Source organism: Lagenorhynchus albirostris, chromosome 3 (assembly GCF_949774975.1).
Source record: "Lagenorhynchus albirostris chromosome 3, mLagAlb1.1, whole genome shotgun sequence".
NCBI lineage: Eukaryota > Metazoa > Chordata > Mammalia > Artiodactyla > Delphinidae > Lagenorhynchus > Lagenorhynchus albirostris.
Genome location: NC_083097.1, coordinates 25,852,285 through 25,867,576, shown reverse-complemented (window position 1 = coordinate 25,867,576; position 15,292 = coordinate 25,852,285). Strand labels below are relative to the sequence as shown.

The 15,292-nt window shown below is 37.5% G+C and overlaps 1 protein-coding gene across 9 annotated transcripts in view; it reads left to right on the top strand.

The window, feature by feature from the left end:
- DROSHA (drosha ribonuclease III) overlaps positions 1-15,292 on the top strand; it is a 127,025-nt gene that overhangs the window by 49,018 nt on the left and 62,715 nt on the right. For 8 of the 9 annotated variants that reach the window (XM_060146909.1, XM_060146908.1, XM_060146907.1 and 5 more), the window contains 4 exons: positions 6,049-6,218; positions 10,503-10,627; positions 12,235-12,334; positions 13,993-14,100. In XM_060146909.1, the coding sequence (XP_060002892.1) occupies positions 6,049-6,218; positions 10,503-10,627; positions 12,235-12,334; positions 13,993-14,100 (503 nt within the window). The remainder of the gene's footprint in view (positions 1-6,048; positions 6,219-10,502; positions 10,628-12,234; positions 12,335-13,992; positions 14,101-15,292) is intronic. The other variant, XM_060146906.1, reaches the window with a different exon arrangement.

The following is a 15,292-nucleotide window of genomic DNA, read 5'->3' as shown; positions in this document are numbered from 1 at the left end:
GTCTTTTGTCGGACATATATATTGCCAGTACCTTCTCTGTGATTGCTTTTTCAACATCTTAATGGTGATTTTTGGTGAACAGAAATTCTTTATTTTAATGTAGTGCAATTTACATATTTACCCTTTTTGCTTGGAGTCTTTTGTATCTTATTTGTGAAAACTTTGCCTACCCCAAGGTCATCAAGATACTCTTCTATATTTTCTACAAATTTAGGTCTATAATCTTGTCTCAAATTTGTTTTTACAAATGGTATGAGATATGGGTCAATACTCATTATTTTCAGTATGACAGCCAGTTGACCCAGCACCATTTTTTGAAAAGACCATTCTTTCTTCACAGAATTGAAGTGTTACCTCGCCCTTAATTATGTCGACTCTGTGTGTGTGTATGTGTGTGTGTGTGTGTGCGTACGCACAAACAATACAAAAGTGTATGAAGTAAAAAAGTGAACACCCCCTTCTAGACATGTGAAAATGAATAGGTGCTATAAATGGTTTGATTTGTATTTGTTTTAACCTGTACAGAGAGAATTATGCTTTTTTCTTTAAGTGGGATAACACTAAATATGTTACACAGCTTGACCTTTTACTCAACTGTTTCGGACATCCTCTATATAAATACATTGCCTCAGTCTTTAACACCTGCATGGCATTCCATAGTATGAATGGACGTTAACTTTTTTGGCAGTTCCTCTAGTCATGAGTATTTTGGAGGTCTCTATCTTTCCTCCATTACATATAAATACTTCAGGAATAGTCTTGTGTATCTATCCTTTTGCATTTGTGTGAGTGTTTCTACAAGGTAGGGTTCTAGAAGTGAAATTATTTGTTAAGACAGTACGCACATTTTAAATTTGGAAAGGGTTGGCCAAGTTTTCTCTAGAAAGGACATAGTTGGTAGTTCTAACCAACATTTTTAACAGTACCCTTTTTCTATACATCTGCCAGCAGTGGATATTACTAGTCACTTGATAGGTAAAAAGTCATCTGATTATTATTATTTGCATCTTGCTTGAACTCCTGTAGAATGAGCAGCTTTTATATAGTATTACATGGTCCTCTCCTCATTTGCTTTTTGTTTGTATCAGTTTATTATACTATGTAACTGAAAGTTTATCAGTCATTCCAGTTTTTCTCTAGTTCCTCAGTTGACCTGCTTTGAAGACAGCTGTCTCAGTTGCTTTATACAGATTTATCCAAAGTTAAGCTTATAGTTTAAACCAAGGATTATTCAGTGCAGGCCAGTTTACCAGAAGTCAAATCACGGAACAACCAGTTTATTGATATTTTAAGAGTTTTCTCAAATTTTTGTTTCTTTCCTATCCCTGCCTCTACCTCTAGTAGCCAAATAGTTGATATGAGCTCTCCTAGAGCCACTTGAAGGTTTTATCCTGACTGTAGTTAGGGCTGGGGCAGGGCATAATTCAAGTTAGGAAGGCTGCACTTACGGGAAAGCCTTTTCATTGTTTATATCATTGCTGTAGTAAAGCTTTGAGAATCCTGAATCAATTTTGCAAATCAGTTATCTAGCAGATTGATTTTTGGAGAAGTAATTCTTTAGGTATGGCTGACAGAGAGCCAGAGGGTGGGAGAGTGTATCAAAATTCCCAGGAGGGAAGTGTAGTTTGGAAAAAACATCAATTGATATAGCATCTTAATATAACTTTGTATTTGGAAAGTTTAGAAAATACTGTGTTGTTAATACAAATTTTCAGAACTTAAGATTATACAAAGGTGTCTTAGTAGGAATATACAGGAGACATGGTAATGAAGCTATATAGTTATTCTCAGTGTAAGAAAAGAGGAAGGTATTTTTATATTTCTTAAAATTGAGTGTTACAGCCTTGAGAAATACTCGTTTAACCAGCTGTATTCTTTTAAATTTTATTTTATTTTTTTTGGCTGCATTGGGTCTTCGTTGTGGTGTGCGGGCTTCTCACTGCGGTGGCTCCTCTTGTTGTGGAGCACGGGCTCTAGAGCGTAGGCTCAGTAGTTGTGGCGCATGGGCTTAGTTGCTCCGCGGCATGTCGGATCTTCCCCGGACCAGGGCTTGAACCCGTGTCCCCTGCATTGGCAGGTGGACTCTTACCCATTGTGCCACCAGGGAAGTACCCCAGCTGTATTCTTAACACAAATTCCCTAGCAAATTGCCCCTCCCCCCCAATAACCATATAAATAATCAAGCAATATAAACCGAGAGAATTGGGTCTCTAAGAAACAGTTTATAAAGTCTGTCAGTTCATTAATGACTGTCCAGATTCATTCCCCGAAACACAAACTCCAGTTTTTCCCGAATAATGAACCATTGTCACGGTTCCAGTCCCAGTGCTGGCAGAATTCCTGCTAACCTTAGCTTACCCACTCTCATTTCTCATTTATATCATGTCCTATTTATCTCAGCCAACGAGATAAAGATTACTTCCTAGCCCTCAGTGACATAGTTCCATAAATCCCCAACATAAACATGTAGCAAAGCAGACAAACCAAAAGAGCCAATTCATTAACATTAGTAAATTCATGGCAGTCTGCGAGCAAGTGGCCACATTATTTATCCGCTTCAGAAAGTCATTCCACAAATATTTCTGGAGTGTCTTTTTTTGCCTGACTGGGTGTGAGGGATGCATCCCTTGCCCCGTGGGCTCTGCAGGACTTTGTAGTCACGTCTACTTTTCCTTATATTTCCGTAAGGATTTCACCTCAGGTTATCTGTCCTGAGTTTCTACTTTTTCACATTGGTAAATATCTATCCTTTTAGATTTTAGTTGCTATTTAAAATATTTAGCAGATTTCAACATGGATTTACAATTTCCCCTTCAGCATTACCAATTTTGCACCTGATGTGTGTATGTTTTTTAAAAAATTATTTCTAGTTCCGTGCTGCTATAAAACTCTCCTCCCACGTCAGCAGCTTTGCACCTAATCTAGGTAGATGCGTTCTCATAAGCATTCAGTGGCTTTCCTTCTTTCACAGGTATTCTTCTCCTAAATTGGGCAGTGCCCTTGGTTTGTAGGTTTAAGTGTTACCCCCTCCCACTAGCTCTTTGAGTTTTTTATTCTTTTCACTTTAAATTCAACGCCCCTACTCCTTTTCACTTTTATTTGAAGTGCCCTGAAGTCAGCCACTTGTAACTGCTTGTGGGGAGATTCTGGTGCCAGTGTGTATACCTGGACTTGCATATCTTTTCTCCTTCCACCAGGCACCAGCCTCCCCAAATAAAATCTGAAATTTTTTTCTAATCCTCGCAACAAAACAACCCTCTGCTGCTTATAGTATCCTAGACTCCTGATGTATCCTTACAGGCTTACAGTGCTCTTTAGTAGCCTTAACGAATATAATGATTACAATCTAAAGACTATTTTACTCTTTCCTTGGTGCCTAGAATCTCGTTAGTGTGGCAGTTCCTCTCGGGGCTCTCTAGGTTTTCTTTATCCCTGCTGCCCTGTATGTGGACACGTGCAAGTGTAAGTCAACTTACTCTGACTTTAAGAGTTCTCTTGTCTACCTGGTCACTTCAGGCCCCCCTAGAAGCAGAGATTACCATGGGCTCAGACGGACAGGTAGGCATTATGACTATGCTGGGCTCCATAGCAAAGAGGGGAACATCATTGATTGAGAAAGACATGTCACGTGCAGGCGGATTAAAATTTCTATTGAGACAGACTGAGAAATATGCCCTTAACCATGGAAGTTTGTTAATCAAAGGTGACTCCTGGGTTTAAGGCTGATGTTTTGTAATGAGGCATAAAAAATTTTTACTGCTGTGAACAATAATATGAAGGGTAGGTAGAACATGTCCTCCTGTGGGTTGATTGTATTTTGTACTTTAGTTACTTCTTAGACAGTTATTTTTTTTTAAGAGACTCTGTGTCTTTAAGAGAGCTCTGTTTTCAGAATGTTATCTGCAAAGATTCCTCTAGGAACAGTTGTGATTAGTCATCATTAGTCAACTTGCTTCTTGAAGGCCTAGAGCTTGTGTTTTTGTTTGTTTGTTTTCCATAATTGCTACATGGGACCACTCATAGTGCCTGGCACATGATGGTGAAAAACATGCTCCCGTCTGAGAGTCAAGTCCAGAGCGCTTCCTGTGCTCTGTAAAGCTTGGCAAGATCTGACTTCCCTGCTGCCTCCCTCACGCTCTCCTCCTCCTCACTCCATCCACGCTGGCCTCTTGGCAGTTCCTGGAACACATCAATCCCACTCCACCTTAGGGCTTTTGCTATGTTTTCTACCCAAGACACCCCGCTCCCAGATAGCCTCATGGGGCTCCTCTGCTTCTTTCAGGTCTTTGCTCACATGACACCTCTTCAAAGACACCTTTCCTGACCACCCTTTTATGTGTAGTTGCCCAGTTTGACCCTTATTCATAGCAGTCATCTCTGATCTATTATTATGTAGTTGTTTTTTATTGTATCTTTCCCTCCACTGGAATATAAGGGTTTTTTTTTTTTTCAGAAGATGTTGGGGGTAGGAGTTTATTAATTAATTAATTTATTTTTGCTGTGTTGGGTCTTCGTTTCTGTGCGAGGGCTTTCTCTAGTTGTGGCAAGCGGGGGCCACTCTTCATCGCGGTGCGCGGGCCTCTCACTATCGCGGCCTCTCTTGTTGCGGAGCACAGGCTCCAGACGTGCAGGCTCAGTAGTTGTGGCTCACGGGCCTAGTTGCTCCGCAGTATGTGGGATCCTCCCAGACCAGGGCTCGAACCCGTGTCCCCTGCATTAGCAGGCAGATTCTCAACCACTGCGTCACCAGGAAAGTCCATAAGGGGTTTTGGCTATTTAACACAGCTGTGTTTCCTAGGCCTGCTACATGATAGGTGCTTGGTAATTATTGAATGAATGAATGCATATTTAGATTAATGAATGAATGCATTCCTACATATATAGTGGCCCTGTAGCAGCAATGCCATCTAATTCCAGAGCAGCATCTGAGATAGAAAGACACAGATCAAAAAGAAATTTTGTGTAGGCTTCAGTTCTTAGCCCATAGCAACTTGAATTAAAATCTTTTATCTTCTTCCATTTACTAGTATCCCAGATTCCTTGGCTGCCATGAACTCTTCTATCTAGCACAAATAGGACCCCCTCATTTATTCCTACCCATCTCTACCATCTTGGTCCTCTTGTTTCTCCATGAAGTGTTTGGTCCTATACCACTGTTCCTAGCATGTCTCATGACCTGGGAAGGGTAGTTATTGTTCTCTACACCTTCAGGGCTCTTGTCCTTCCTTTGGGTGGGACTAGGCAGAGAAAAGGTGGTTGTACATGCTGGTCAAGAACCTAAGCCCAAAGAGAAGGCAGAAGCCTGTGAATCTGAAATTAATGCTCACATTAGATCAATGTCTTTGATTCATCAAGTACCAGATTAGTTGATTTTTTCCAAGGTGCTTTCATTATGTTCTTTGTTGTTTTTATCCTCTGTACTTGGTAATATATGCTTCTGTAAGTCTCAGAGTACTTGGTATTTTTTCCATGTACTAACTCCACAATGATTTCATGATATTAGTACAAGCTCTTTAGCTCTATTCCTCATGGCAGGTGCAGCACATTAGCACCAAAAAATTAGACCATAATGCAACGATAGCTTACTGAAAACATCCATAAATATCTCATAAAAGCTTAGAATTTCCTTAAATCAGTAACATCACTGTCAAAGAGCTTTCATCTGTTACCCTGTAAAGAGTGATAAAATACTTAAAACATAACACGGTTCTGTATATTATAAACTGTGGTTCTTTACATTAGGTGGTTTTAAATTTATTTAGGTAGGCACCTTTTTTATATTCCTACCTCACATATGGGCCTTTTATCATTTATAATGCCATTGTTGCCATTTTAGTAAATAAGGTAGTTTATGAGCACCGTTCATCAGTGAAACAAATGGCTTTCCTGTTATTTAGCACTTGGTTAAACAAAGGTTTAATGATGTAAATTCTGTACTACCTTTTTAAAAATGCTCTCTTCTCATTGTCTCGTTTTTCCTTATTGGGTGGATGACTGGCTGTTAATTGAGTAGCCTTATTTTTCCCTCTCTCTCCACCGTCCCCTAAGACGGAGGAAAGGAAGTACTGTCCATGCACCAGATCCTCCTTTACTTATTACGGTGTAGCAAAGCCCTGGTTCCCGAAGAGGAGATTGCCAATATGCTTCAGTGGGAAGAACTTGAGTGGCAGAAATATGCGGAAGAATGCAAAGGCATGATTGTTACCAACCCTGGGACGGTATGTGCTGGTGTTGACAGTCAGAGACTGAATCACCTTCGTTTCAGGTTTGAGTGTTTTGCAAAAACGATAACAGAACATTTTTAAAGATTTACGTACTCATTGCTTCTTGTTCTTTGAGTAATTTTTTCCTTTAAATATTTAGTAAATAAGAAAAATATAATGTAGGCATATTTAGTAGTAATTTCATCTGCTTAGTAAATTTATTCTGATTATTATGGAGAATTTTGAAGTGTTTAGATATGTTCAGATCTAATTTTTTGCTGAGTATAAAAGTAATATGTCTTCACTATAGAAAATTAGGAAAATAGAAAAACGGCCCAATGAAGATAAAAATTACCCATAATTCCATTCTCCAGAGATGATACTATTCACTTTTCTAGTTTATTTAGAATAGACATATTTCATATTGTTTTGAAACAAAATTGGCATCATACTATTAAATATTAACATTCAGACCTTTTCCTTCTTATCCTCCTCCAGGAACAACCACCACAAAGTCGTTTCTTTTCCTTAGTCTTAAATCTCTTTAGGCGTGTAATAAAAAAAAAAGCCCCTAAGTTATTTAATTAACCCCCTGTTATTGGGCACCTAGGTTGCTTCCAGATTTTTGCTATAACAAATAATGCTGTGTTGAATTTGTATATATGTGTGTAAACATGTATACATATGTATGTATTTGTCTTTGAATGTGTCCATTTAATTCCTTAAGGTAGGCACATTTTGAAGGCTTTTGGTACATGTTATAAATTGCCTTCCAGAGGGTTGTAGAATTTGCACTCTGACAAGGAGTATATGAGATTGCCCATTCCTTCATACGGTTATACTAGTTTAACAAAAAACTTTGTCAATTTGGTAGGAAAAAAATTGATACTATTTAGTTCAGTTTTCTGTTTATTTTGGTTTCTAGCAAAAATTGATATTTTAAATGTTTATTGACCTTTAAATTCTGATAATGGCTTATCGGTATCCTTTGTCTAACTTTCTTTTGTGGTATTTGTCCTTTTTTATTGATTCTTTGCCATAATTGTTACAAATATTTCCCATTTTGTTTTGTAAATTTTTGGCTTTAAAATTTGCTTCTAATGTTTATTTTGAGGTAAAAATATAAAAATCAAAGCAGAGAATTAATAGATAAGTAGTTTTCTCTTATAAAGAATATGCTGTTCTATATATTTATTAAAAAATTGTTTTGTCTAAAATGTTATTTCATAAAATAGTTATATATTGGCATCTTATCAGGATACAATTTTCCAAAAGTGGAGAATTAAAATACTTCTATGTAAAGAAACAGAGTAGTCTATTTAAACAAAGCTGTTGTTTTTAAAAGGCTGCCAAATTGCTTAATAGCCTTGATTCATAAAAATAAAAACTCTGGATCAATTTGTTGTAGCATGACAGTAATATCTGCACAAGCAAAATGTTGCTATTTTCAAATCAAATATTCCAACTAATACTGATGATTTTAAACAAATCTAGAAAGTGAAAGTTTAATAAAAACGTATTTAAACATTAAACTTGTTTAAAACTAAAAAATTTATACAATTTTTACTGTTATATTGTTTAGCCACACAAATAATTATTAAAGTAACTTTAAAAGAAGTATACAAGTCATAGTACTATGCAAGTGTGACTCTGGACTTAATTTTTCTTTAAACAGTTGCACAAATTTACATTTCTTCTGTCAGTTTTATAGTTGGGTCAGAGGATGGGTGGGTGTGATGGTGGTGGGAGACATGCCTTTTCACCTTGGTAGGACTGCTTGAAGAATCCCATGATTTACTGTGGAAACACTTTCATCCTGGGGCTTTCTTCCACAGCCTGGTTAAAATTCCCTAAGATCCTAGGATCAGTTGGAGAGCTTTTGAAAATATAAGAATGCCCTGATGCACCCCACCCCATATGCTCCACGTAATGGGGTTCAAAGATCTGAAGTTTAAAAAAATAATCCCCAGTTGCTTCTGGTTCACTCCTTGCTTGTTTTTGAGACAATGGCGTAGAGGATATTTACTCCATTACCATCATCATCATTCAACTCAGTTGTTGAGGGACTACTACGTGAGCCAGGTGCTAGTGAAGTATATACATTATATATGTTGCTTGTCCAGCTGCAAACTCACAGCATATCCATATGAAAGGAGTTTGTGATGAATTATTGAATCAATGGACCAATCTGAAAAAGCCGGTCAGGAAAGCTTGTAGTTTTTGGTGAGTCACTGGGCCGGGCTGCCAAGGAATTCTTCATAAACATTCTACTGTGGTATTTAAGGAATCAAGAAATTGTATAAATTATTGGCACAATTGAATGTACATACTTGAGACGGTATATGGCCAGTTTTAAAGATAATAAGGAGACCACAGGTTAGTCAGGGTGAAAGGTTTATGTTGGAAAGTAATTGGAAATAAATTAAGAAAGCTATGTTTGGGTGCCAAGCTTAGGGACATGTTGAAGTTAATTTTTTTTTTCTTCTTTTAGTATTTAGTCTTAGTGTAAAGGAGAAAAATATTATGAAACTCAGTATAATAAAACATCCTTTCGTTATATCCTTTTGAGAATAGACCTGGATGAAATAGACATTTCATCCTCTGCAGTACTTGCTTTGGAAGATTGCCCAGTGGTAAGGATATTGGGGAATTTATTAAAATTTCCAAACCATTATGGTCACATTAAGTACTTTATTGCTGCAGAACTCAGAAGAATTAATCTCCCTCCCTAGGTACTTTGCCTCTGCTGGGGAATACTTTGGTCATTGGCGAGAATGTTTTTTATTCTTCTACAAAAATGGTGTGATAGATACTGTAGTGTGTGGCCAAAGTCTAGAACTTATTTCATCCCCTCCCCCTATAAATTAGAGATACTATAGATGTTTTAAATCACTGTTTCCTCTGTTGATACCATAGCATGGTATTTAAAATAATGAAAACATGAATACTTCACTAGCGTTTTTCTGTGGGGCAGTCCCTCTTTTAAAAATGAATTCTGCTGCTTTGATGCATAAAATACTGGAAACAATTCTTAGACCCAAATAACATGTTGCTACTGTTGATGGGCATTTAAATAATTTTATCTTAGGTTTTCTGTGACCAAAATCTTCTCCAATTATTAATTTTGAGAGCAGAGGTCAACTTTTCAAGATGCTAGTAAAATTTTGACTGTTAAATGACATTGAAATATTCTTTAAAAACTGAAGTCTAAGTTGTTTTTTCACTAATCTAGATGAATTTACACAAATCTTTTTACTTTGTCACCAACTTGTATCTGTCAGATGGCTGACTAGGACTACGGTTGTGGGTAGGGTAACCAGCTTGTCCCAGTTGCTGGGGGCTTTTCCAGTTTTAACATTGAAACCCCTGTGTCCTGGACAAACAAGTCATAGTTGTTGGGCATAGCTGTTCAACAGAATGAAGCTTATTGGCCTCCATGGGGATCAACTCCATAGCCTTGGCTCTAAAGCAACTGAGCCAAAGACGCCACAATCTCTTAGTAAGAATTTAGTTTCTAATTAGGGACTGCCCTGAGCATTGAGTATAAGCAAGAAGGTTGCTAAAGCACTCTCTGTGATTTTACCATCTTTTCACAAACTTAAGCTTTCAAGATGAAAGATATTTTACAAATGGATCCTCATACTTAAGTAACTTAAGAAGGAACCAGCTGTTCACTTCTTTTTTTATTAGACTTGGGAAAAAAAAAGACTTATGAAGCTCTCTATTAAAATTTAAGAATGGCCTACATGGACATAATAAGAGAAGCTTAACTATTTGGTCTTTGTACCACCATACCTTTTAATTTAAAGGTATAGAATTAAAGGAATACACAAGGTACACAGAGAACTAATGGGGGAAAAATTATATAGAGGCATCTGTCTGTGCCTTCTGCGTAGAAATAAGCTATTCATTTGAAATGTGAAATTAAAGCAGAATAAGTCAGCATATCTCTTTCTGGTCATGTGGAATACTTCCTCTGTGTCTTTGGAGAGGTTAAGGAAAAGTTACATCTGCCTAAGTGTCCTTTCAAAAGTTTAATTTTTAAAGGTTTCTATGTGGATGGCAAACAAGGACAAAATCATTGTTCATTATGCCAAATGGCACAAACTCATTTATAGGGATGACATTATAGTTTTTATATAGTTTAGCTGCTATGATTAAAGGGTTTTTAAATGACATTTTCCCTTTGGGGATGAGGCTTTCCTAGGGAAAAATCCGATTACTTTCTTCCCTACTTAGATTAAAGACAATACTTAAAGAATTCTTAAGGGAATAAATGGCTCTGATTTTTCTCTCTAGAAACCAAGCTCTGTCCGCATCGATCAACTGGATCGTGAACAGTTCAACCCCGATGTGATTACTTTTCCTATTATTGTCCACTTTGGGATACGCCCTGCACAGTTGAGTTATGCTGGAGACCCACAGTAAGATATTTTTCAGTGTTTGTCTTAGCCAATTTCACCTTCTACTAACAGCTGAATTAGCGAGGAATCCCCTTTAGTGGATTTTTTCTTTTTAAAAATTAAGACCTGAAATGAGCCATGTTTCCAAATTTAGGTTACCAAATGAAGCAGGTTTTGGTAGCTCCTGAAGAATTATTTTCTCTACATGTTTGACTTCAGGAAATTACTGTTCAATAGATTATCCTTGGCAGTCTTGGTCATATGAGTCCTGTATGTTTTTAACCTTTAAGGAACTTTTCCTTTATCCATCATTATAGTACTTACTGTTATGATTCTTTTTTATTTTTTTCAGTGCCTTCTAGAGGAAAGTAGCGCCATGTTGGTTCTTAGCACTGCCACATTTACGCAGAGTTCTAATTTTTGGGTACATCTTAGTAAGAGCCCAACATCCCATGCAAAGTCAAGGGTTGTATTGGAAGGAGAAGCCATGACTTCTGACTCTTAGAATTGATGTTACTTTCCAACTGGCATGTTAGTGTTTTGCTGGGAGAAGATGAAGATGTGTGGGAATGGAAATAGTACCATTATATTCTTCAGGAGTGTTTGGATTCTCTACCTTGTTAAACAAACAAACCGTCTCCTGATTTAATTTTTTTAAAGGATTCATAATGGGAGAAAAGGGCATGGGAGATTTTCAATTCATAAATCCAATTCTGGCTGATATATTAGAAGAGGCTAAAGGGTTTTGTTCTTTTTTTCCCCCCTTTGGATAAAAGTATGAAGCAGTGAACCAGGCACTGTGTAAGTACTTCTGTCTTTCCTCCATTCTCTAAAAAAATGTTATCAAAAAGGAGACACCCAGCTAAGGCCAAGGAAGGAGCAGTTTCAGTATGACAGAAAATCTTAGGAAAGTCCTTTCTTTTCCGAAAAGTGATAGTAGAATGTGATTAGGCTCTCGTGGACTCTCAGATGGCAGGAGTGTAAACTAATAAAAGACTTCATATTCTCTTCATTTCCAGGATGCTTTAACTGTGATCCAGGTTATAACATATTTGGCTACAAATATGCTTATTTTTGTCATGGCATATACAAATTGATATACACCATTTGTCTTTTTTCCCTTCCCAGTGGAAAAATGGATGTATGTAGCTATGTAGCTTGGGTATTGTCCCAAAAGGGGTTCTCTTTTCTAATACTCTCCAACTTTCACTTTCAGTGAAGGCATTTTGGACACGGACAGTATCTTTATTAAGTAAGAGGTCTTTCAACAAACATCAGAAAACACATATTTAAATAAAACGTGTTACTTTCAAAGAGGTAACAATGAGAAACCATACATGTTTCTGTGTCTCCCTAGGAATTTTTTCCAGAGAGATTCATCCGTATAGTGACACCTCATTTTCAACCCATGTAGGCAGCGGTCAATAAGTAGGTTGCAGATGCCTCTTGGTCATCCTGCCCCTCAGCGCCCCCAGATCACATCCTTCCTTAGAATGAAGGTCTGCTGCCATTAAGGATATTCACAAGAATGCATTTATGATTGAGCAGGCCTGTTAGAACACCTGGCTTTATTGCACTTTAGATTTGCCTTCTTTTTGTCTGAGGTGTCTGTCTGTCCTTTTCCTTAGGTACCAGAAACTGTGGAAGAGTTATGTAAAACTTCGCCACCTCCTAGCAAATAGCCCTAAAGTCAAACAAACTGACAAGCAGAAGCTGGCACAGAGGGAGGTCGGTATCGGACCCTGTTCTCCTGTGACTAATGGTGATGCATTTCAGGTTTACTTGAGGTTGTTTTTACAACAATCTTTAAAACAATTGGTTTAAAGAAACTTTAAAAAAATCACACTTTATTCCCGTCCTCACATTAGTATGCTGATTGATTTTTTTCATCTTTTAGTAGCTAAGGGACCATTTTCTCCCCCTAAAAAGGCCAGTTTTTTAAAGAAAGTTGGGAATAAATATAGCTTCTATAGAAGTTGAAGTTTAAAATGTGCTGGATCAGCCTTGTATCACTAATTAGGCTGCACATAGTACCACTTATTCAAACTTTGTGGTCTTAAAGTTGTAAAAGATTGGCTTCCATATGTCTGTTAGTTTGGTAAGGTGAACTGATTTTCTAAGGTTTTATATCCCAAATTCCATATTTCTTTACTAATAGGTAGTATTATCTGAACTCTAGGATCATTTGTGTTTTAGTTTTAATTTTAAGAATAAATGGATTCAGTATCAACATAAATTTTGTCTTAGTAAGGTTTTATTCTGTTGCCATAGTGTAAGAGCAAGGTGGGGGTTTTTAAAAAATATTTATTTATTTATTTTGGCTGTGCCAGGTCTTGGTTGCAGCACACGGGATCCTCACTGTGGCATGCAGGATCTTTAGTTGCAGCATGCAGACTCTTAGTTGTTGCATGCAGACTTCTTAGCTGAGGCATGCAGACTCTTAGTTGAGGCATGTATGCGGGATCTAGTTCGCCAACCGGGGATCGAACCCAGGCCCCCTGCATTGGGAGCACAGAGTCTTAGCCACTGGACCACCAGGGAAGTCCCAAGAGCAAGGTTTTAAAGCTGGCAAAAGTGTTTGAATTCTGACCTCATCACTTTCTGTGACTTGAGTCAGTCAGCTTCATTATAATAGGACGGAACCAAGGTCAAGAGAGGCTGACTGAAATGTCCCTCTGTTGGTGCACCCAGGGAAAAAGGTGGTTGTATGGACTTGGAAATACTCCATTTAACTTTCCTCCAGTGGTATTGGCCTGTAGTAGGAACTTAATCAATGGTGGAGCTGGTGGTGGTGGTACCTGTTGTAATTATGAATTCCTATGAGATTTTTATTGAATAAGCGTACAAGTATAAAATTATTTTTTATCATTAATTATTTGAAGGGCGGCATAAAAGGGAAGAGTCAGTTCCTGTTTATGTCTTGCAGAAGTTTTGGATCACTGTCTTTTTTTAATAAAATGTACCCTTGCTGCAAGTGTATGCAAATTGGAAGGCAGCTTTGACAATTACATGGGTTTCTGGTTAATTTACTGATTGTCTTTCTTATATGTAAATGCTTAGCATAAGGCTTAATTTAAATATAATTTTTACATGCTGATGTCAAATTCCAAACACCACATTTTGTTTCTTTTTCAGTAAAAGGGCATTTTTTGTTTGAACTTGCCAGAGTAGTTGATTTGGTTTACTTTTTTTCTTATCCATTTACCAGGAAAAGCTGGCTTATCCCCAAGGCCTTTATTATTTTTTTTTAATCTAATTTGGCAAGAAGAGGTTTGACTACCTGAATGTAAGGGTGAATGAATCCAGCTAATTTACTAATGCTTGTTGTTTGGCTTAGTATTGCTTTAGAACTTAAAGGTTACTCATCATAATGGGGTCTTTTCTAGGAAGCACTCCAAAAAATACGACAGAAGAATACCATGAGGCGAGAAGTAACAGTGGAGCTGAGTAGCCAAGGATTCTGGAAAACTGGCATCCGTTCTGATGTCTGTCAGGTGATGACACTTCTAAGAACACAATTATACCCAAACATCTCTTCCTTTAAAAGGCGTCTGGCACTGAAGTCTTCCTAATTCTGGGAAGTTTCTGCAGAACATATTACCTGTAGCTAAATGGAACACCAACCATGCATTGTTTTCTATCATTTGGGTTTTGTTTTTGTGTCAGTTTTCATGTTGTCTTGTTTCATTGTGTGTGTGTGTGTGCTTGTGCATGTGCACAGTGGGGGCATGGGACGCACTGACTTAGTAATGCTCAATTCTGTCTCTGTACACTGAATGAAGGCAGGTCTGTTCTTCAAATGCGTCTGCCTGTTTGAGCTCGTGCGTAGGTGCCTGTCAAAAGAGATCCTCCAGCAGCTCTACAGGCAGATTCCTGAAGGTCGTGTGTACAAACTTTCCAGACTGATGACTCAGACTTATATTGCAGAGAACGGAAGGCATTTATGAACAGAAACAGTATACATTTCATGTTTGAGCCAAATGATAATATTTTTTCTTTGGGTAAACTTAATAGAGGAACATTTCAGCTATATATATAACTGGCTCACTAATAAGTATTTTTGTTTTCCTTATGGGTGGAATTTTTACCAGACTAGAGGTCCCCCAAACCGAGCATGTTCTTTGACTCTTCACGTGATTCTTTGGTTAACGATTGATATTGGTTGCACTCCATGGGAATTACAGTAAAGGAAATGATTACCCAGGCGGAGTCAGGTAATGCAGTTTGCTATGTTCGAACTTTTGGAATAATACTTCCAGGCTGCCACCTATCTGTTGTAATGGTAGCATGTATTGTAATAAGTTCAGATACTCTTAGGTATTCATTTCATCATAATGAGTTTTCTTTTAAAAAAATCAATGTTGGCATTTAATTATTGTATTGAACAGTGGAATTTAATCGTATCACTGAAGGAATTGCTATGTCATTCATTTACCATGTGAAGCTAAGTGTTTTTGTGCTAGGATGAACTGCTATTGATGCAGTATTGCTAAATAGTTTGAAAATAATCATCTACAGTGGTAGCCAGTACATCCACCAAGTCCTCAGTTATCTTGCCAATTGACCAGTTTTTTTTGTACTGTAAGTATTTTCAGAAGCGACTCTCTTACTTCCGTTGATCCTTTCTTAGCGCCACTTGGAGCCGTATCACCCAGTTTTTCTGTTTGCTAGTGTTTCTCCAAAACC